General features: G+C 38.7%; 3 protein-coding genes across 7 annotated transcripts; 2 read left to right on the top strand and 1 right to left on the bottom strand.

Moving 5' to 3' along the window:
• Positions 1-398: 398 nt before the first annotated feature.
• Positions 399-1,639, bottom strand: LOC124057439 (C-X-C motif chemokine 10-like). Its single transcript, XM_046385696.1, has 4 exons — positions 1,496-1,639; positions 967-1,096; positions 794-871; positions 399-650 (listed from the first exon to the last, which is right to left on the bottom strand). The coding sequence occupies exons 1-4, from the start codon at positions 1,548-1,550 to the stop codon at positions 578-580; spliced, it is 336 nt and encodes a 111-aa protein (XP_046241652.1). The 5' UTR covers positions 1,551-1,639; the 3' UTR covers positions 399-577.
• A 9,832-nt stretch (positions 1,640-11,471) lies between these two features.
• LOC124057437 (phosphatidylinositol 4-phosphate 5-kinase-like protein 1) lies at positions 11,472-17,168 on the top strand. 2 transcript variants are annotated; one of them, XM_046385691.1, is made up of 10 exons: positions 11,472-11,570; positions 12,833-13,021; positions 13,113-13,163; positions 13,310-13,464; positions 14,544-14,668; positions 15,316-15,350; positions 15,453-15,505; positions 15,595-15,707; positions 15,807-15,969; positions 16,509-17,168. In XM_046385691.1, exons 1-10 carry the CDS (start codon positions 11,487-11,489, stop codon positions 16,897-16,899), a joined length of 1,359 nt encoding a protein of 452 aa, XP_046241647.1. In that variant the 5' UTR covers positions 11,472-11,486; the 3' UTR covers positions 16,900-17,168. The 2 variants fall into 2 exon arrangements, with proteins under 2 accessions (XP_046241647.1, XP_046241646.1); XM_046385690.1 differs by having other exon boundaries at positions 15,450-15,505.
• Positions 17,169-18,159: 991 nt separating this feature from the next.
• On the top strand, positions 18,160-21,351 carry paxx (PAXX non-homologous end joining factor). Of its 4 annotated transcripts, none has more exons than XM_046385687.1 (7): positions 18,160-18,347; positions 18,694-18,754; positions 18,835-18,884; positions 19,064-19,242; positions 19,341-19,391; positions 20,814-20,907; positions 21,000-21,351. In XM_046385687.1, the coding sequence occupies exons 1-7, from the start codon at positions 18,175-18,177 to the stop codon at positions 21,046-21,048; spliced, it is 657 nt and encodes a 218-aa protein (XP_046241643.1). In that variant the 5' UTR covers positions 18,160-18,174; the 3' UTR covers positions 21,049-21,351. The 4 variants fall into 4 exon arrangements, with proteins under 4 accessions (XP_046241643.1, XP_046241642.1, XP_046241645.1 ...); XM_046385686.1 differs by having other exon boundaries at positions 19,064-19,248; XM_046385689.1 differs by lacking the exon at positions 20,814-20,907.
• The last annotated feature ends 1,517 nt before the right edge of the window (positions 21,352-22,868 follow it).

Raw genomic sequence — 22,868 nt, 5'->3', positions numbered from 1 at the left:
GTTTACAACACAAGTCTAAATTGTTTAAACATAAAAAACAAGATTATACATGATATAATATGTAGTATTTAAGGGAAAAATTCACAAGATTTTTGAAAGAGTTCTGTAAATGAGGTGACTATTTGATATAAAATTGACCTCTGCGACTGAGATGTCATATTTGGAGAAAAATACAATTGTAGAAAAGTGATTGTAATTATTCTGACACAATACTGTATGTCTGCATATTGTTGTTCTGTACATCCTTAAGTTTGAGTTTTAAACTCCTGCGGAAATGGCTGAATGCTTTAATCTTTAACTATCAGAATGTGGATTGCATATTGAGGTGTCCACAGAACCACACAGTGTGTGTGTGTGCGCATGAGAGGAAACAAAAACACAGAGCGCAGAAAGTCCAATCAGGTGTGTTTTCATATTTATTTTAGTATATACAGATTATACATGACAATTTATCTGCAGAGATGTTGATGACTTTCATACACCTGTTGTATTTACATGATGAAAGTGATAATGATGAACAGTTCCTTCTATTACAAAACAGTTTGTGTCCAGTTCTCTTGAGTGCAGTGGCAGAGTCCTACAGGCTGGACGTTGTGTGCGGTCTTGTTGAGCTTGAAGCCGATGTGCTCCGAGTTCCATTATTCTCATGCCTAAATGAACACATGACAGTACTTGTAAAAAATCAGCGGAGAACTAGTCTTTCACAGTAGTATTTTACATTGAAGAGTCTGAGCATGAACACTGTGTTATGTTTGAAAAGTTAGGTAAATTAGAGCAATCCTGCTGATCTTACTTGTTTTTGTTTCTTAGAATGAGTTTGCCAAGTGGGGAGTTTGGGTTCACACATTTGTCCTTGTTTGCCGTTTTAATACTGGGAGAGAAGAAAGAGCCACGTTAGAGAAGTTGAACAATGCTGGAAAGTGACATTTCATTAAATGTGGTTAAATTACAAGCTTATATACTCACATTATTTCAGTATGTGGACAGAAGACACTTGGGTCATGTACGAATGGCCCTGCCTTGATGAGCTTTGGGTGAATCTTTTCAATGTAACCGTTCAGACATTTGCACTTACTAGAGCTGTAGTCTGGGTGCCCTGTGGGAAGAAAAGACACAAAACATTATTATTCGCTGATCATATTTTAAATCAGTTGGCAGACTTCTGGATGAACATATATCAGTGTTTTGTCAGAGGAAGAACAGGTTGAATTCAGCTTAAGTGGACAAAGCTAAAAGTTAACTTCAGCAGACTTCAGCCCAGTCAATTGTCACTGACTATTTACTTACATAGCATGTTCTAACAACATAACATATTGTTCTTTGAAATCAAAACTATGTCAGATTGGTGATGGCTCTTTGAATAATCCTAATCATGCAAAATGTAGCATTTGCAACAACACAGTCCAAATGAAAATACAGTAACAGAAAATGTGAGCATGCAGAGGACAAGAAGGGAGGACAGGATAATCACAGGACAGTAAACCTTTCACAGTACCTTGTGCACAGAAGACAAGCAGGCAGACGAGAAAGGCGAGGACAGCTGACTTCATAGTTGTTGCTGGAGGCAGGCTCAGGTTCCACTGTTACTTTCTTCTGTCTGAACTCCTGATGGTGTACAGCTCAGAGGATTACCTCTTTTATACATGGTGAGCTCACATACAGGCCCACATTTTTTTAGTATCCCTTTCATTTTCTCTATGATTTCCTTTTTTTTTCCAAAGAAGTCTATTTCACAGAAACAGGAACTATTTAATCTGCAGCTTTCACTCCAAGAGACATTTTAGTCTACAGAATGGATTCTTTGTACTATTTTGCACACAAGGGATTGAATTCAATAAATTATACTAATTCATTCATTATAATTGAACATTCATTCAACAAAACACAGTCTTGTGCAGTCTGTGAAACTATGGGGCTAGAAGAGTGACTAAATTTTAGAATCAAAAATAATATTTGGTACTGGGGAAAAAAATGAACTGAAAAGGGAAACATTTGTTTTGGTGGTACTGAAAGTGGTACTGGCACTAAAATAACATAAAAATATTTCATTTTATTATGATATTTCTTGTGTATTTTGTATTAACATCATCATTATTTTACATATTTTGTATTTCTAGGTTTCTGGGCAGCCCTGTGGTGCAGTGGTCATCTGTCATGTCAAAGCAAGAGGGTTCCAGGTTCAAATCCCAGTCTGGGCCCTTCTATGTGGGGTTTGCATGTTCTCCCTGTGCCTGCGTGGGTTTTCTCCGGGTACTCCGGCTTTCTCCCACAATACCAAAAACATGCACATTAGGTTAATTGGCTACTCTACATTGCCCCTAGGTGTGAGTGTGTGTTTGTGCTCAGGCCAAACACTGAGCATACAATGCTGGTTTCCATGAATTCACCTGAAACTCCAAAATTTCAAGTTTCACTCTGTTGTTTTTTAACGAATACCATTAGATTATCTGTGGAAAAGCAACGGCAGAGGGAAACAGACTTAGTTGGAGTTTGGAAGTTGTAAAAGCTGTTACTGTAGGTGTGCTGTCATGGAGTTATTGTAAATGTGGCTGGAGTTTTGCATTTGCAGGTAAGCTAGAAAGCTTTTTGGTGTGTGCGCCAGGTGAGCAATTCCTACCGGACTGAATAGATTCCATCTTATGGTATTTTGTTCTATTATACATCCTTGCTCTGCAGCAGTTCCTTGGGTCCATTGAGGAGTGAAGTGTTCTTATTAGTATGCAGACATGTAAATCACATGGTCCTTGCCCCTCCCAAACCCCTTCTCTTTACATCAAAATAGTGACAGACCTTTTGAAAAGATAAACAGTGTATCTTTTATAGGTTTCTGTCATTTTATCACACTGATATATGTTCAAGTATTCATTGTTCTGTCAAGTCTGGTTTTAATTAGCTATTTGATGATATAAAAAGGGGGTGAAATGTCATGATTGACAGCTACGTGCTGTTTGTGATTGGATCAGACAGGAGATACATGAGCGGGAACACGATCCTGTGGCTCCACCTTTCGATCGCTACTGCTCAGACTCTGGCTCCAAATGACATCATCAGCAAAAAATGACAAAATATTTTGGCCTTACTTTTGTCCAAAAGGAGGATATGAAGACACGTCGTCCATCTTTATATGTCAATGTTTTAAAACAGAACTAATCACCTGACTGTAAAAAAAAACAACAAAAAAAGAAAAAACATATACATGAACAAAAAATGTTATTGAAAACACACAATACAATTGTTTTTTTTAAAGAAATGTATTTATATATATTCTCCGAGGTAATGTATCACAGAATTTACACTATATAGACAAAAGTGTTTTTGCACTTTAATGACATCACATAGCCTTGCAGCTATAACAGCTTCCTCTCTCCTTCCACAAGATTTTTGAGTGTTTCTGTGGGAAGTTTTGTCCATTCATGTAGCAGAGCATTTGTGAGGTCAGGCACTGGTGTTAGATGAAAAGGCCTGGCTCACAATCTCTGTTCCAGTTCACTCCAGAGGTGTTTGATGGGGTTGAGGTCAGTGCTCTTGTGTGGGCCAGTCAAGTCAAGATGTGTGTTTGGGTACTTTTGTGTATATAGTGTAAATTCGAAAGTCTTGCTGTGCTAATGTTTCCCTTTTCAGTTCAGGTTTTGTTTTCAACACCAAATATTATTTTCTATGCCAAATTTTAAAGTCACTTTATATTAACATAGTTGTACGAGTTGCACTGTATGCAAGTGATGAATGAGTTTGGATTTAGACCCTCATGTACAAAACAGTACAAAGAATTCATTCTGGAGACTGGTCTGAGTCCAAACTTCTGGAGAAGACATTGTTCTGTTTCTGGGAAATAGTCTTTTTGAAGGAATAAAAGGACCAGGATGTGAAACCATTGCATGATTACACACAGCAGCCCTGTGTGGGGTTTCCCCAGTGTCTAAGTAATCCTTTCAGCCGTAGACCAATAGGAGTTCAGACAGCCAAGACCTTGACTTCAGCTGTCCTATGCATAATGTACTCTGAATAAAATAAAATATATAAAATAAAATAAAATAAAATAAAAAAAATAAATAAAATGAAATAAAATTCAATCTCTGTCTTTTATTTTTCAGTACCAATGCAACATTTTTCAAATACACTTTCAGTTTTCTTTTTCAGTTCCAGTTTTGTTTTTTGTGCCAAATTGTAATGTCACAGTTCTTGTCTCTAGCACTGATTTCCTCCTTAAGTATTATGGAAGTGAGAATAACATCTTGCTCCACTCATCTGAGGTTGCTTAAATGCGAAAGTGCATAAATTAAGTGACATTTTCATAGCCAGTATATCCTAATTTTAGAATTGTATGCATTATGCCATCAAATAGTAACACATCTTATGCATTACACATTTTCAGAATTAAAGTTTCACACATTTGGAATCAATGGAAAACTTCAGACTAGAATTGACAATAAATGTTTGTATGAAGCTTTGCTACAAAGCTTGACTCACAGCAGGTCAAAGTGTCATCAGTGTACAGTTTCCGCTAACTATGACCAGTTTAACCAAATTACATATTTTTCCCCTTTGTTTTAGTTAAATATTTTTCTACAGTCACAAAAAATAAAGTCATGTACTAATTCATTAGAAAACAAGACTAAAGCACAATTCTGAAAGAAAGCAATTCCTCAAGTATTTTTGATGTCCTTCACTTGTCCGTCTCACTGAACAGTTATGCTTTAGTCATATCAAATGACTTGAATCCACAATGACTCAGAGACACGTGCCGGTTAAAATCACACAAAGCTCCTGCTGTTCACATACTCAAATCTTATTAAAGGTTTAGAATTGTTGGATCAAGGCTTCCAGTGTGGACATGATACAATCAGTTGGGCACAGATGATATTAAAGGGGGAGCAAATGCCTCTAATCAGGAATAATGTTCCAAATAAGCAAAGAAAAATACATAGCTGTACATGTGCTGTACCTGGAATGTGCCACAAAGTGTGTGAGTCTGTGAGTATGGACACTGGGACTAAGGATTCAAGGATTCAAGGATTCAAGGAGCTTTATTGTCATTTCACACACGTAAACATGAGTGGAACGAAATTAGTTTCCCCGGTCCCAGTATCAGCCCAGTTTCTTAACAAAATAAATATAAATATAGACAATGCTATATAGTATAAAAACAGTGTAATATAAGTGAAAAACAGTAGATCATATAAACACCAGTGTAAACAGTATAAACAGTAGTGCAAAATGGCTGACAGGGTAGTGCAAAATGACCGTAGTGCAATGAACATGAGCAGTTTAAGTCTTCCTAGATGGATAACACCAGTTACTGTAGCAGAAAAATGAAAAAAAAATCTTCTATATGCTATTAAACAATCCCATGTTTACTAAGAAATCTAGTACCCCTTTCTGTGTCTCTCATAGTCCACTTGGAAATGGAATGTCCATTATTTATATAATTCCAATTGATCTTTCAGCCATCCTGTCTGTAAATTCATTACCATTTAACCTCACATGTTCCCCACAAATTCTAAATCCAGTGTCTGAATTCTACAGCTACAACATCCTATAACATTAGATCTTAACTTAGCGACTTCAGAGTGTGTAAACCTAATAGAACTGCTGCACACAACACCACCCACGACCTGATGGAATCCTTGAATTCATGAGATGATAACCAAGACAAGTCGCCCCCACAGCCACTCCTTCTAAAGTCCCATGCAATGGAGTGAAAATAATATCACTTTGCTCTCTCACTTCCACAGCTTTGAGGGCAACCCCAACATCCTATTTACTATTAGTCTAGTCACACATATATATCAGCACTTCTGTTGTTCCCATTTCTTTGGTATCCATGACTTTCACTGTCACAGAAAATGTCTTCTTGAACAGGAAGTCTCTGAAGCAAGAAAATATACAGTCAGCCAAAATAATGTTTACACACAATGTCATCTGTTGGAAAAACATCATACAACAGCACACAGTGTTATTGTAATTTGATCAAACTTCAAAATACATATATGTATAGAAGTACTTATACAAATTACATATTTATTCATGTTTTTCTTTTCCTGATGTGTGTGTACATTATTTTGGCTGACTCTGTATATACAAAATTTGTTGAGCTTGTCTGATGTTATGGCATTAAATGGCAGGACTAGAAGCGTGCTGAGTGTCACTGTGACTGTATAGACTGAGGTAGTATAATAGCTAGTGGCCTTTACTCAGCTTTATGAGAATATCTCTGGATGACTGCATCTACTTGAGTGGGCAATCATGTAGGAACAATGCTTTCCTAACCCTTTTTATGTCCCTTCAAGTAACATGGTGCATCATACTGAGTGGTTACTATGTATGGAGTCATTAGTAAGGTAATAGTATTATCTATAAGTACCTCATTTAGTCACTGTTTTAACTGCAGTTAAAGATTTACCGTAAGTTAGGCTGTGTTTTTCACTTTCTTTAACTACTCAGGTACCACTCACAAAGAAAGTGGTCAGTCAAGATCAGTTCATTCATGACCTAATCATCACGTAATGATTCATTTATATATGATCTGTAGTAACTCATCATCATATACTATATAGTCAGGAATTATTATAAGCGCTCAATGAGTCCGAAATTATGAATGATTAGCTCAGAGGTTTGATTCAAAGTTAGCTTAAACGTGTGTGATCTAATTTTTCTTTATTTACCACTTTTCCATGAAACCAATAAAGTCCTAAGGAAAGTCTTTTCTTATGTGTTTAGTGCACGTCAGACTGGGAGCCATAAATCAACAGTCACCATCTCCAACTCAAAGGCCATGGAAAACACACAGAACAGGGTGACAGTACCACCCAGAGGCAAGAAGGCAGCATAACAGGGTTTATTACCAACTGTGCAACACAGTCAATTGCTCCAGTGCCCTGAATTAATAGCTAACATTTTGGCATTTATTATCCTTTAGAGGGGCCCTGTGTCTCAAATGATTGTTTATCAAATGAATATGATCAAAATGAAAACCTTAAGTCAAATAGTGTTACTACAGGAGTGCTGGTTAGTTACTGGTGAAACTACATAGTCTGCTGTGTACATTGTACTTGAACACCATAAATACATCATGACTTTGTGCATGTTGGTGCTCCATCGCATGCAGCTGATGCCCAGCTAATTTTTTCATTCCTGTACTTCAGACAGCCTGTCTGCTACTGTCCAGCAGTCAAACTTTTAACTGGAACCTGCCTGTTATGATATAATTTATATAAAGATCTATAAAGTTATAGATATAATTTACAGAGGGATCTTATCTATGAATTATATTTCTTTTTGTTTTACAGTCCTTTAAAAGTCTTCAGATTTATAAATCTGATTATAAGGCTTGTTCATCCACTCCTCACCAGATCATCCAAGTCCTTCACTTGGTACCACAACCCAGGCCTCTAGTTTTGGTTATGCTCTTGTGCTTAAAACCCTCAGTAATTATTGCTTCCCTGTGTCTCAGATTCAATATAAGAACATTTAATGTTCTAGAGTACTCTAAGACACCGTGTTTTTTCATGTTTTTTTAAGACAGAACCTTATAACTGAGAGCAGAAAGTGAGTTCTTAGGATAAAAAGGTTCTATGTGCATCTGACCTGTTCTGAAAAAAAAAAATTACAAGATCCTCTTACAGAATTTGATAGAATTCTTTCATATTGCAGGCTGAAATAACCTTCTTTCTACTGTGTCTTTCACAGTAGAACAAAGCCTAGAGTACAACAGAACATATTGTCCATTCCTACAGAACATCTTTTATGGAACAAATTTCCTCAGGCTTTCCTCCTTGTAGCACAGTGAAGGAACGCCCAGACCACACGCTGTCTGCATGTGCCACTTCCTGCAGAGCTTGCTTAACCTGCATGGAATGAGGTTCAGTTTGGAATAGGAGGCAACATAATATGCACAGACTGGTTACAGTGTAGTGACAGTGTACACTACTGAGACACATTATCCATATGAATTTTTAACTTCTTAAGAGACCATTTTTATTGCCATCAGTACTTCTTGTGGTATTCCTGTGTTTCAATATCACATCAAACTAATTGTTGTGGTTATAACATACAGGATCTGTGGTAGTGTACCATGAGAATGGGTTAGGATTATAGGGTTCAACCCTAACCCATTCTCTGAAGTAATGTTTCACAGAATTTACACTATATAGACAAAAGTATTGGTACACCCGACCATTACACCAACTGGGCATTAGGTGACAATGCATTCTAAATACAGCTTCTAGACAGCTTTGCAGCTACAACAGCTTCCACTCTTCTGGGAAGGTTTTCCACAAGATTTTGGAGTGTTTCTGTGGGAATTTTTGCACATTCATGCCTTAGGGCATTTGTGAGGTCACACACTGAGACAGCTGATGTTGGACCAAAAGGCCTGGCTCATGATCTCTGTTCCGGTTCATCTCAAAGGTGTTCAATGGCTATCTGGATACTTTTGTCTATATAGTGTTGAAGTAATGTGTCACAGAATGTGTAATGGACCATAGATGTATGATACACTGCAGGCTTTAAGATAATGTGTCAAGAGAGGATTAGAGGCATAAATATATGATTTACCACATACACACTTTTGCAATCTTCAGTTCATATTCTAATAATCTAATCTATTAATATATTTATATTATTTTATTTTAAAATACATTTCCTTTTTTTAAGTTTACATGACAGCAAATGGAAATGGTCCATTTCTGGCATATTTGTATTACTTAATTACACTTCGAATGTAAAAATATATTAATGCTCATGGTAATAACAATAAAAATGTATTTGAATGCATTGAATTCCTCGAGGTTACTGTACTACTTATTCATCTTGTTTAACTGAGGGGAATGCAACTTGGTAAGCACCATGTTGATTTACTTCAAATAAAAAGTTAAAACTGTTTCACTATGCCAAAACAATGAAATAAACAAGAAATTGAGTCAAAGAACTGAAAAAGAGAACTGAAAATATATGATAAAGGTCGGGGTTGTTTTTGAGGAACAAGCACTCTTTCTAGTTCTAAACGAAAGTTAAGAGTTAACCAAAATGGTAAATCCAGAACAGATTTATGGTTAGCACCACCTGAAATTGAAAAGTACGCGTCAGATCTGTCAATTTCTTGCACTCCTTTAACTGATCATTGTTTAATACAGCTTGTTTTGAATCCAGAAAGCAGCACTAATAATGAAGAAGATTATGGGAGGTTTCATGCAGACCAGAGGTTCATCAAAACAATCAAAGATTTAATACAGATAATTAAGAAGGACAGGCGTGTAAGTAATTGTAGTACTAAATGGTAATGTGAGGGTGTTTTCAATTAATTTTAATAAAGTTAAATAAAAACAGAGAGTGTGAAGTCAATTTGGTGGTGGAGAGAAACGATTGCTGTATATAAGACTTAAATAGCTGAAGTTGATCAAAGCAAGTTTACAGGCCCTGTAGAGGATTTATATCTTAATAAAGCATAAGGTGTTTATGTGAGATATGGAGCTAAATTGGTAGAGCAAGAGGAGAAAAACATTGCTTATTTTAGTGAATTAGAAAAAAAATGAGACAGGAGTGTTAGGATTATGTATTTCTCTGTATACCCTGCCTGTTTCTCCCTCTCTTCCTCTCCCTTCCCTTCTCCTGTGTTTGTGTGTGTGTGCGTGTGTGTATGTGGGTGTGTACTCACCTGAGCCAATCAGGAGCACAGCTGAGCAGCCCTTGTGTTCCTCCAGTCGCCTTCTCTCCGGCACACCTGTTGGCCAATCAACCCGTTCAGCGCTGTGACCGGTCCTCTCACTCCACCTTTTACTATACTATACTGTCTCTTTGTGGTTTGCTGCCCCACCTCTGCCTCTCCTGCTCCTTTTGCTAGTGTGATTCCTGTTTTTCTGGAAGATTGCATTTTGTTGGACTGTATGGATTTCACGTATTTGCTGCCTGTTAGACCACAATCACAGCACGTATCTCCAAGATAAACTCAATGTTTAAAGAGATTTCTGTCTCTGAGCTCAAAATGATACAATTAGGTGATGCGAGAGAGAAAAGGAGCAGGAAAAGCTCCAGGACAAGATGGTCTGACTTCTAATTTCTAAAAATTCATTTGACAATTCAAAAGAAAAGGATGTGAATGCAATGAATGAGTACAGTAAAACTGGTACTTTACATTTAAATATGCATAAGTGTGAGCTGTTGGCAATTCATGATCACCCTCTAATCCTACCCTAGTAAAGAATGAATATCATAATTACAAAGCATAATAACAGTAGTAATATTCAGAAGAACCCAGCCAACCCATTATACATTTTGACAAAATGACTAAAAATATGAACTGGGGTAACTTCAACTCAACCGGGAAGAAGAAGCATCATTATTTTAAGAGAAGTGACATCTGCTGAGGAAGGAAATCTCATTGTTGAAGCTCAAACTCCTTTTCCCAGTCACACTTGACAGTGATATAGCCTTCATAACACTTCCACTTTTTAATACATTGGAAAGTGATGAAATAGGTAAAGTGTATGACATTGTTTGTACTCAGCAGCTGGAGAATTCAATTCAGTTCAATTCAGTTTTATTTAAAGTGCCAATTCATAACAGAGTTATCGCAAGACACTTTACAGGTGTGTAAACAACACATTCAAAACTCAAAACTTCCTTTTAACAGGCAGAAACCTCGAGCAGAACCAGACTCAGTGTAGACGGCCTTCTGTAGACGAAGAACAGCTTTACCATCTGGACAAAGCACACACTGCAGTGACTGAAGTACACTCACAACCAAAAGTTGCCTAATAACATTTGCTGGTTATTTTCTCAGAAGGCAGTACATGATTCACCACGACCCACATTTCCCATCATGCCTTGCTGGATGAAGTGGATAATTTTGCTATTTTATATTCCAAAATGCAGTTGTTACTTTTTGTTCATGTGTCTATTCACAGTATGGGGGTTTATGTTGGTAATTGTCATTTTTGTGCTGGTTTACAGTTTGATGTGGTAACATAATAACATGTTACTCAGGATAATAAAAGCGATAATATTACATATTTAGAGCACTTCATATAAGGGTTGGCTACACTTCCTTGAGAAGAGAGTCACTCACATCCCATAAAAAATGAACTAGTTTGTTCACTTCTGTTTCTGGAGTAAACAAAACTAAAGTGAAAGCAACTGTTAAATATGCACATCTGATTATAAAACAGTAAAACACATTTGTGAGTCAATTTAAGAGTACCTGTAAATTATAATCAACAAGCTAAATTTGGGCTACGATGCTAATGGCTGTGGCCAGAACAGTTTACAAGAGACTTTGTCATTTTCAACTAATTGTTTACAACCCTATTAATAAAATAGAACATAAGTCCACAGGAACATGTGGTACTGTGGTACCTTCCTTCAGAATTTGTTTCAGTAACAAATTTCTGATTCCTCAGAGCAGAGTGATAAAACAACAGACATCTTTGCTTTTACATGTGGCACGCCCTGCAGACCTTACATAACATACCTGGAATGCGGCACTACTTAGAATGGGAGGGAACAATATTTACAGGAAGACAAATCGTGTGAACCGTTTTCTGTGTTTTATATTATATTCCAAACAAGAAGCCCAGGTAAGCACTACCTAATATGTGGTTATGTGTGATTTGTTTTTCTCTGCAGCACTTAGAAACAAGACCAATCATATATATAAATATATTTTTGCTTAATGAGCTTATGAGGTATGTGGAACAGTGTGCTGTGGTATATGAAAGATATAACAGGTGTTATCTGTAAGAGTGCTGTTTAATACCTCATCAAGTTTGGCTGATTTAAAATCTAAATTATCTTGTTTGGTTCATGTTTTGTATGTTTGTACACATTTAGAAGTTTAACATATTGATGCACTGCTACATAGACCAGATCCAGGTAATTTATATGTAGGGGATGATGCCTGATGAGGTGTCTATTATCAGGAATTATTGAGTCCATGAGTTCTTTTTTCAAGAGATTTAACTCATTATCCCTGGTAATCCCTGGAGCAATGACTAATATCCCTTAAGGTTGATAAAATTGATCATTACTTCAGTGAAGGGGATGAACCTTAGACATGACTGGGCAGTGGGAGGTGTTTCTAGTCAGCTCAGCTCTGGCTCAGCCGTGAGCTACAAGGCTAATGTTATCCCAGCAAGATTCAATAATAATAATAACAAAGTCAATAATATTGTGTACGGCTGACAATAAATCTAATTAAAAGTAAAAATAGTAAATATAATTAGACTGTATACTTAACAAGAAGACTGTCTAGTTATCCAGACAGACTATCTAGTTTTTTGTGTTTTTTTATTTATCATTTCCACCAGTCAGTCATAACATTCAAACCAGTGCCAGGTGAGGTGAACAAACTCCTGTCAATCATCTGTCAACAATGCAATATTCTGTGGGGAAACATTGGGTTCTGGCAACCACGTGGATGTTCTTTGACACATGCCACCCACCCAACCCACCTAAATCGAGAATCTGTGGGGCACACCGGAAAAAGAACTTTTGCTGAAGTAAAGGATCTGAATACTGAGTACAAACTTCTTGTTTAATTCAATTCAATTCAATTGATTTATGTAGCGCCAAATCAGGACAAAGGTTGTCTTATGACACTTTCCAATAAGAGCAGGTCTAGACAAAACACCTTAATTTGATTAAGCATTCTTATCATCGCACAAAGAGGAACAAGTGGGTCCCACTCGCTGTCACATCTTAACCTGAGGCATACTGCAGCCCATCCTTTTTAAATTTGAAACATTTTTTCTCCTGGCACAAGGTCACTTTAGAAAAATCTACTTATGCACAAGCTCAATGCCATTCAGCTTTTTCAACTGATATCTGCCTACTGTCACAGATGGCACCAAGAAAATCTGCTGGCACCTCAGGAGATGCCAGGGGAAGACGCTGGTGGCGTCTGAGACAGCGATGGAGGATGTTAGGAGTGTTTGAGATCAACCAAGGGCATGAGTTCTACCATCTTACGTCCATGATAAAAGAAGGCATGCATGCTTCCATTCAGGCCACTATGGACACACCAGGCCAGGTGAAGAATCTTCTGCTTACAGGCAACTGGTTGGATTATAAACATGAAACAGTAAAGACATGAATTCACTCATGAACACTTTTTTTCATAGGATGCACTCACAACTGAAGATTTCAAGGCAGAGGAAACTCAAAGCCATGAGGCAAGTTAAATTAGTGATAACTATTTCAAAGCTTTCTCTTGGATAATGCTGTGTAATATTATCATAAATTCAAAAGGTGCATTTTGTTGTTCTAAGAGTTCACTGGAATTTTTGCTTCCTTCTGTGTAATGCTTTTTTTTTTGCAGGGGTTTGAAATGCAGACATTTGCAGCTTCCGTGTTTGCCAAACTGAGGCGTTCACTTGACATCACAGAGGAGGAATATATGAACTCCCTCTGCTCTGGTGGCTGCTACCTCCAGTTTGTCAGCAACTCCAAGAGCAAGGCAGATTTCTTTGTCACGTGAGTGTGATCTTTTGTTACACACAAGGACCTTCTATTGACCGATCTCAAACTAAACCAGTGCTTCTCAAATAGTGGGGCGCGCCCCCCTGGGGGGGCGCGGTGCGATGCCAGGGGGGGCGCGTGTGACCCTGGGGAACATGCTTTTTTTGCCGTACTAGAATAAAGTGTAATTGCACATCCACTACAGTAGTTGGCAGTGGCGCTCTCATTGTCAGAGTGTGCGCAGGGAGTATTAGCTCTGTGGTGTAGCGGCTTTTTTGCACCGAGCAGGCGATATGAAGTGCAGTAAACGAACCCTTAAGAGACAACATGAAGAAATTTTTAACAGGGATGAAAAGAAAGGCGGAGAGAGACGAAGATAATGAGACAAAAGTAACTCACCCGAAAGCTAAGACGAGGAAATATGACGAAGCATATGTAGCGCTTGGCTTCACTGTGACTACAGTGGGAGACGACAGACCGGTGTGTTTACTGTCTAAAAATGTCGGCAGCGGACAGCGTGAAGCCAAATAAATTAAGGCCCCACTTGAAGGCATTACATCCCAATCATGCTGATAAGCCGCTGGAGTTTTTTCAGCCAAAACGTGCCGAATATTGCCAACAATCATCCCGCTTTGTGAATGCTACTTCAGTAAACCAGCGAGCACTGTTAGCATCATATTATTACATATTATTAAATATTATTACATATTATTATTACTATTATTTATAGTCGCGAATTGTTTTCTACTTGCTGGGGGGGGGCGCAACAGAAAATAATTGAGAAGCACTGAACTAAACTAACTAAACTTACACCCAAAATGTCGTCATACTCTACCAAATCAAACCAAATCAAACTCTAACATTTATTGAAACTATAAGAAGTAGTGTGGCCTTCATGTAGTGAGGTGGAAAGAGTGTGGACCAATCAAGACCAATAAAGACAACTTTAATCATAGTTGATGTTAAGGTGTAGAAAGAGAAAATTTTGGAAACAGCGGCACCAAATGTGAAAAAAAAACAAAAACAAAAAACATTGAACAAAACTGTCCAATATTGACGTTCTTTTCTGGTGATGAGGTTGTTCTTATTTTCAGGAATGACAAGAGGTTCTTCATTAAGACCCAAAGCAAACGTGAAGTCGGGTTCCTTCTGTCCAATCTGCACTCCTACATGGACCACTTGAACAAGTACCCTCACTCACTGATTGTGAGGTTTCTAGGTAAGAGCAGCTTTGGATAATGCAACAACCCTTCACTTTCCCATATTTACCCACATAAACACATTCTTTGCTGTGACCTTCCACAGAGAATAATAGAAAGGTGAAAATGTAGTGTGGAAAAAGATTTCATTCAAATCAGTACCGGACCTTGGCCTTTTTGAACTGCTGCCCTCATTTTCATTGGCTTATTGGTCTTAAGTACTATTTCATAGCCAAAAAATCACATCGTACATTCACATAATCCAAGCAGCACATTCTGAAATTTTTGATTTTATACAAGTGACAGTTGGTAGTAGTAGTCGGCACTGGAACAATTACCTGCTTTACATTTACTCAACAGTCCATTCACAAACATCCTCACGTTTTGCACGTTTTCCTGAAATCAGAAAGTATGTTTATGCCATCTGTCACATGAGGCCTTAGAGACAGTTCAGGCTGGTTCCTCAGCTTTGGAGGTTCTACAAACACCTCAAACACATCTTTTGTCCTTCATCATGAAAATAATCTATTGCATTCTATTTCGGTTGAAATGCTGTTTTGTCTGTTTCTATCAAAACTGACAACTTCATTATTTTAAAGCATCCACTACAGGACAAACAAATATCAGATATGTTTTAATAATACACATCATTCTTTTCACTTCTCAGGTGTCCACAGGATTGTTATTCCGAACCAAATAAAGGTATTTTATTGACATAATAATTAGTATGTCCTTATATGAACTAGTATCCTCACAGTCCCTGTACTTAGAATGTGGAGCTTTGTCTGCCTGTCTCTCCAGAAGTACTTCATTGTGATGCAGAGTGTGTTTTACCCTGATGAGAGGATCAATATTAGGTACAGTACCTGGGTTTTCCCCCTGTTTTCCAGTGGATTCCTGATAAATTTTATGGATGTATGAAAGTTGTGATGTTTTTGTTGCATAGATTTGACATTAAAGGCTGTGAGGTGGGAAGATGGACAAACCCTGACACGGGGGGGAAACAAATAATTAAAGTGCTGAAGGATAATAACTTTGAAGGACAGTACATTGCATTAGGTAAGTGTACCCTCCCTGAGCGCAAGTTGCAGCTGTTGCCATGTGCAATTGGCTAGTGCACAGGTTTACTAAATGGAAATGTTTGGGCGATTGCTGCAGGTCAAGAGAAATCCTGGTTTGCCAGTCAAGTGAAAGTGGACGCTGCCTTCCTTCAAGAACTTAATGTTCTGGACTACAGTCTCCTGTTGGCCCACCAACCTCTGCACAGAGATGAGCTTGAAGGGAAACACTCCTTGGCCAACCTTGTTATTCGCACCACAATGTAGGTTTCATATAACCTCTTAACAAGTGCAAAGCCATTTGCTGTTCAGTGCAGTGTGGCTTATTACCTCTGTCAAGATTTGTAGATTGTTTGCCCTTGTCAGTATTTTCGTCTCCTTGTGCCTGCGTGGGTTTTCTCCGGGTACTCCGGCTTCCTCCCACAGTCCCACAAACATGCACATTAGGTCCACTGGCTACTCTACATTGGCCCTAGGTGCGAGTGTGTGATTGTCTGACTTTGTGTGTTGGCTCTGTGACTGGGATAGGCTCCAGCCCCCCTGCAACTCTGATGGATAAAGAGGTATAGGAAATGGATTATTGGATGATTTAAACACTACCAACATTTGATCAGCCTTCTCAAGTACTGAAATTCTCTTTACCCTCCACATGCACGGTGCAGTCGACTATTAGAAAGATTACTATGTTGTACTTTGTTGTAATCAGAGTTTGATGTCTTGGTCTGCGTTTTAGAGCTCCCAGCCCTCTGTTTATTGTGTGTGTGTTTTATTTCCTTTGCTTGTTTGTCTTGTTTTCCCACAGGTCTGTGGACTTTGATGACAGTCCTGCAGGGTCAGACCCCCCCACTGTTCCGCTACTGGAAGAGACCACTACTGAGGACTCTAGAGACGGGATCCCCCTTCAGGAAGTAAACCGCCCTGTGAAAGAAACCGGGACTGACTCAGAACTGCAGGAATTCCATGAGCATCATTGTAGGCTATTGCCCAACTGCAAAAATGCTATTCATGTCATAGATGGGCCAGATAGTCGTTACTTTGTAGGCATTATTGACATTTTTACTGTCTATGGTTGGAAGAAAAGACTGGAGAACCTGTGGAAAAGCTTACGCTACCCAGGCAGGGCTTTTTCAACGGTCAGACCCACCAAATACTCACCCAGGTTCTGTCAGTGGATACAGGACCACACTCAGTGAGCATCACTCAAACACATGCCCACCAGAAGGGGCTTTGCCACATTCTGACTCCGTCACAGCTGCCAGGGATCTGCTGTCATGCCAGGTCTGAAGGAGCAGCTTGCTAAAATTCACTTTTGAATCTATATTATAACCTATATGTATTGACAGTCATCATGAGTTTTTATGAAGCCTTCAATCATTACTGACTCTTTACATGCATACATATATTCTTTACTGCATCTGCGAACCGTCTGTTAATAAAATGTACACTGTTCAGAAAAAATGTACAAAATGCTGTGTGAAGTTATTAAATAATTTATTAAATATCTTTTACCACATCGATGATAAATTAGCTGCTTTTACGAGGCCAAGTAATACTGTACTGTAAATGTGTCTTCTGAAGAACAGAACAGGCTGACGGCACAGAGGCCGTGACATAACTGCATCCAGGGAACAACTGGCTTAAGTGTCTTCATGTGCAATGTTAGAGCCAGACAATAAAGATAAATGTGTCAGGGTACTGGAGGGGCTGGGAAAATGAATAAACAGACAAATAATACGTAGTACATGAAACGTAGCTCTGCAGGCTGATGTTTATTTGAGCTTCCACCAGCTCAGACCATCCTGTTAAGTCTGACATTATGTCGAGTTTGCTTCATTCTCATTGATATAAAATATAATCTTATATTGTGGAGTCTGAAAAGCACATTAGAATACAACTTTTTAATGCTTTAAAGCTTTAAGGCTGGTAGGTCATTTTAGAAGCACTTTTGGTTATAGATAATAATAATTCAAATAGTTGTACATGAATTGATTGGCTGTCTTTATGTGAGCATTATTTGAATTTTGAAGTTTTTCAAGCCCTCTTTTCACAAGGAATTTTATTTAGAAAGGGAGCAATGGCTACATTCAGTCCATCATTAACTTTAATAGCATAGTGGTGCAGAATAATTTGTCGTGGCAAGATTGAAGCTTCTTTCCCTGTTGGGTTTTGCTCTTCACTGCTGACAGTTGATGAATTGTGCTGTAACAGTAATGTATTCATGCTCAGAGGGAGGAAAAGCACATCAATTCACCACCAGTTCTGACCACAACAAATGAAAGTGACTCCAAACAGAATCGAAAAGCTCATATTCAGTGTGGTTTGTGTCAGATGTGAGTCACATACGTGCAAACAAATGTGCTTTGGGCCACGTTTGTCTGAAGTGTGACGCTGACCGCTTCTTTATTTTCGCGATACTCCAGTCCTACAGGAGGCGCTAATGTTTCCATAAGCCTGTTTGCCCACCGCCAATGCGATGGCAAGAACAAGAAGACAACACAAAAGAAGTCCAAGAAGAAGTCTTTTTAAGTGTAGAAAGAAACATGGATATAAACCAAACGTCATACTGTACTGTGTTGGACAAAAAGAGCCAGTCGAAATACATATGCTATACAAATAGAATTAACGGAATTTTTCGTATTTGGTGAGTCGATGACTGCGTTAACAATACACAAAAAAGTGACCTTAGTCGTGTTTCCACCTGCTAAACCAATCTGCGTTTAAGGCAGACAGCTTGTTATTTCAGTGCTCATCAGGAACAGAAAGTCTGTATTTGAACATAGTGTTAAACAAGATGTAAAGTCAAGTATTGGTGTCCTTTTTATGACGATGTCATCAGCGATAATCCAACATTTTCACACAAGTAGTGTGATGCAGCACAGGCTAAGAGACCATCCTGTGCCCATTGCCCACTTGTAAAAGCTTGTCAGGAACCCTTAAAGTTACTGAGACCAACATGTGTTTGTATTTGTTTTCTTCATCTGCCGTAGCTTGACAGACGCAGCTGGTGTTTGGAGCACAGAGTACACCGAGGACACGCTGAACCAGTTTGTAAGCTTCACTTTTATGATTTTCACTTACTGACTTTGTTCCTGCTGTGGCATTGGTTGTAACTACACCTGTTTGTTTAGAGACAGACGTTTGCCTTGAAATCTACAGAGGATTATATCCTAAAACTCAGGTGAGATGACACTTTACGGAGCTTGAATTTTTCCTAGTAGAAATAAGTGGTGCCAGTGAAGCTGCACAGCCAGCAGCAGCAGCAGGGCATACTGAGTACTGAGCAGCTCCCACATGTCAGTGTGTGAATGTGATCATGGAACCACCGTTGGGTATCAATATTCCTCTGTCTTTGCTCAGGTCAGCCTGCGGTAGCGGCGACGTGTCTGTTGTGGAGCATGAGTCAGGTGTGGAGCTCCACGTGGGCTCCAGTGCAGGTGACCCAAGGGTCACCCTGTCCAGACTGGAAGGGCAACAGGCCACAGCTCAGCTGAAGGAGCTGCTGTTCAGGATGGCTGACAGCCTCACTCAGACTGACAGTAAATGTGCTTTATTCTGACACATTGCTGTGGGATTTGAGCATATGAGAGCTTATGGTATCACATCTAACTGTGATTTGTCATCCTTCCCCCCCCAGGTGGATCAACCTCCGTCAGTCCAGTGAAAAATCACCAAAGACGGCCCACAGGTATGTCTTTAAAGCTGTGTACCACAGGATGTCCTTTCCTCTGGCTCATGTATATGTCCGGAACCCTGTGATATACATACACATTTGTGTTACAGTTTTCTTGTTGTCTTCCACACTCGTCCCTTTTCAGTACGGGCTGATTGCTTGCCCTCTGGCTTTCCAGCACTGACTGTGTAGAGTTATCAGAACTGTAACATTAAAACTTAAGTCAGGTATAACCAGCACCCTCACTCTACATGGCTCTGTGCATAATGATCAAATGGTTATGATATGGATTTATTTTTATCACTGCAGTAATATGAAGTTAAGGTAACGGCTGGCGAATGTGTTTTTTGTATCAGTGTGAAGCAAGGAAAATTTACAGCAATTTACAAACAGTAACAACACGTTATAGTCTGTAAGCCGTTTTCTCTCAAACACAGCTGTTAAAGTAATTAGAAAATGTGAAAAGCCTGAATGGCAACAATAGATGACATTAGATATTAAGTTAACTTTAGAGCAGCAGCTCAAATTTATTTATTTTTTTTAATAAGATGAACAAACATTTATGAAATTGGAGTGTGGTGGCTTTGCAAAGAGCAATGTACACTTCAGCTTATTCGAAGTTTAATATTGAACCCAGTAATACTTTGCAGAGTGGGAAGGCTGATGTGCCCTTGAGCAAGGCACTTAACCCCCCCAATATGCTCCCCATGCGCTTGATGCTGCCCACTGCTCCTGTGTGTGTTTCACTGCATGTAATTTGCCAGATGTTGCATGTGTGTGTTCAACTAAGGATGGGTCAAATGCAGAAGACGAATTCAGTGTGTGTATGTAAAAATATATATACTGTCAATAAAGTGATTCTTCTTCTTCAAGTAGATCAGTTGTAGACTCAGATATTCACAGGACAGACAAAGATTCTTCTCTTTATAATTAGATTGTAACAAATATTTAATGGTTTTTCATTATATTGACATTTTACACATCGTGCAGAAAGAACAATTTGAATTCAGTGAAATGATTCTGTGTATTGCCCAGCCCTGGTAGCTTCTATAAGATTTGTCATTCTTCTGCTTGTTAACCAAGTCATCATAATGTTATGTTGTTTGCTACACTAACAGAAATTTAGCATGTGCAGTATATATATATGTTAGGCAGCATTATAAAGATTTCATAAATATGAAAGCGAAAGTTGATTCTTGATCTAGGAAACAATTGTTTGGCAAAAAGTCCACATACCGTACTGACCTGTTTGGGACTTTCAGCTGCAGTCTTCATCAGTGAAAAGTCGGCTGTGTTGTTATCGCGTGACAGCAGGCTGATGAAACAAAATCAAATAGGGACACACAGATATCGCCTATCTGCAGAGCTCACCCGTGAAATAAAGTTGTCGTCGTTGTTGGTGCTTCAGTTGGACAGCTCATGATGTTTTTCCCTCAGAGTTTGAGCCTCGGCAGCAGCAGAACTGTGCTCCGTCAGTGACGGTGAAGAAACGTCCTTTAGGAACTTCGCTCATCAACCCAGGAACTAAAAAGTACAACGTGTCTCTCATTAACCTCTGAACAGTAGCGACATTATTGTGATGTCTGTGCATGTAAACCAACAGCTTTTCATCCGTCGTTGCAGGAAACAGCGAGCGACCGGCGTGGCCTTTGATGATGCAGATGATGACTGATCCTTCAAACAGAACTTTTTTTCCTCAGTTTTCTCACCCTGCTGCTGCACAACCAACCGCAAATGGTCTTTTAATCCACTAAAACAACGTTATGAAATGTATAATGCATATTTTTAACATCACAGCTTGTATGATACATGAACTCAATTGCCATGAAAACCCGAATAATCATTTTTAAAGGTATTTTATTATGTGTCATTGTGATGAATGTCTTATTCTTTGGTCTCTGCCCTGAATGTTGCTGTAAATTTTGTGATATTAGTTAATTTCATCTGGAAATAAAGAATTAATGTTTGAAACGAATAGCACTTCATTTTTTGTATTGTATTATCCTGCATCTGGCCAGAAAGGCTGAAGAAGAAGAAGTTCCTTATATTTCAGAGCCTTGCAGGTCACACATTATGTGCACTGAGAGAAGGAGCACACAAACAGAGAGTGTAGCAACAGCAATAATACCAGAAATACTGTAACTATACATAATGATAATGATGAAGTATACAGAAGGTACTATGGTGATAACAATAGTAGTAACAATAATAATGGTAGTAGCTGTGCAGAGTAGCAAAAGGATTAAATTATGACTAAACAGTAGTAATCGCAGTAGGTTTCAAGCAGGACTGCAGCAGGAGGTCCGACCACGATCCATGGGAACCTGAGAGATGAGAAAGCACAAGGACTCCGACGAAGAAGTTGAGTCAGTAACATGCATTAATGGGACATAAATGTGTGCAGAAGGAGAGCAAGAGTCTGAGTCTATAGCAGCATAACTAGGGGCCGGCCTAGGCCAGCCCTGATTATAAGCTTTATCGAAAAGGAAAGTTTTAAGTCTATTCTTAAATGTAGAGGGGGTGTCCGCCTCCGGGACTGAAACCGGAAGATGGTTCCACAGTAGAGGAGCTTGATAACTAAAGGCTCTGGTTCCTGATCTACTTTTGAAGACTCGAGGAACCACAAGTAGTCCTGCATCTTGGGAACGTAAGGCTCTGGTGGGATTATAGGGAACTATCAACTCTTTAAGATAGGATGGTGCCTGACTGTTCAGGGCTTTATATGTGAGGAGAAGAACTTTAAACTCTATCCTGAATTTTACAGTTAGCCAATATGGGGACGCCAGTACAGGAGAAATATGATCTCTCATGCTGGTTCTTGTGAGTAATCACGCAGCAGCATTCTGGATTAGCTGGAGAGTCTTTATAGACTTGTTGGGGTAGCCTGATAGAAGGGAGTTATAATAATCCAGCCTGGGGGTAATAAATGCATGGAGTAATTTTTCTGCATCTTTCCACTTTCAACCACTGCTGTGGCATAGCCCACAGGTCCAGCTCATCCAGTGGAAATGGATTGCTTCTGCTAAAAATGATAAAAACGATCACATTGCATCTCTAATACAATCTTGTACTCCGTGATCACATGGTGCTCTCAAGTTTGTCTAAATAGGATGATCAGGACACTATGCGCAACAGATTAAGTTTCACAAAATATTGTTTTTGTAGTAAACAAACTGCAGTAATAATCACAGAAGTAAAGGAATGAGAAATGAGAATGAGAAAATGAAGTATTTTCAAAGCTGTTTAGTGGACAAATGATGGTGATACTTTATATTAAGAGCACATCTATAATGAGTTATGTGGATATTCATAGTGTATTAAAATGCATTTGTAAAGACATATAATGCTTTCTGATGCACTACATCAACAGCCATAACATTATAGATGTGACCATCCAAGAGCATCGATAAGACTCTTGACTGACTGTTGACATGGTGCAGCAGAAAGCATTACGTGTTTATGAACGTAGATGCAAAGCGTTATGAATGCGTG

This window comes from Scatophagus argus, chromosome 4 (assembly GCF_020382885.2).
Source record: "Scatophagus argus isolate fScaArg1 chromosome 4, fScaArg1.pri, whole genome shotgun sequence".
Lineage (NCBI taxonomy): Eukaryota > Metazoa > Chordata > Actinopteri > Scatophagidae > Scatophagus > Scatophagus argus.
The sequence above is the reverse complement of the archived record's forward strand: the minus strand, read 5'-3'. Positions and strand labels throughout refer to the sequence as shown.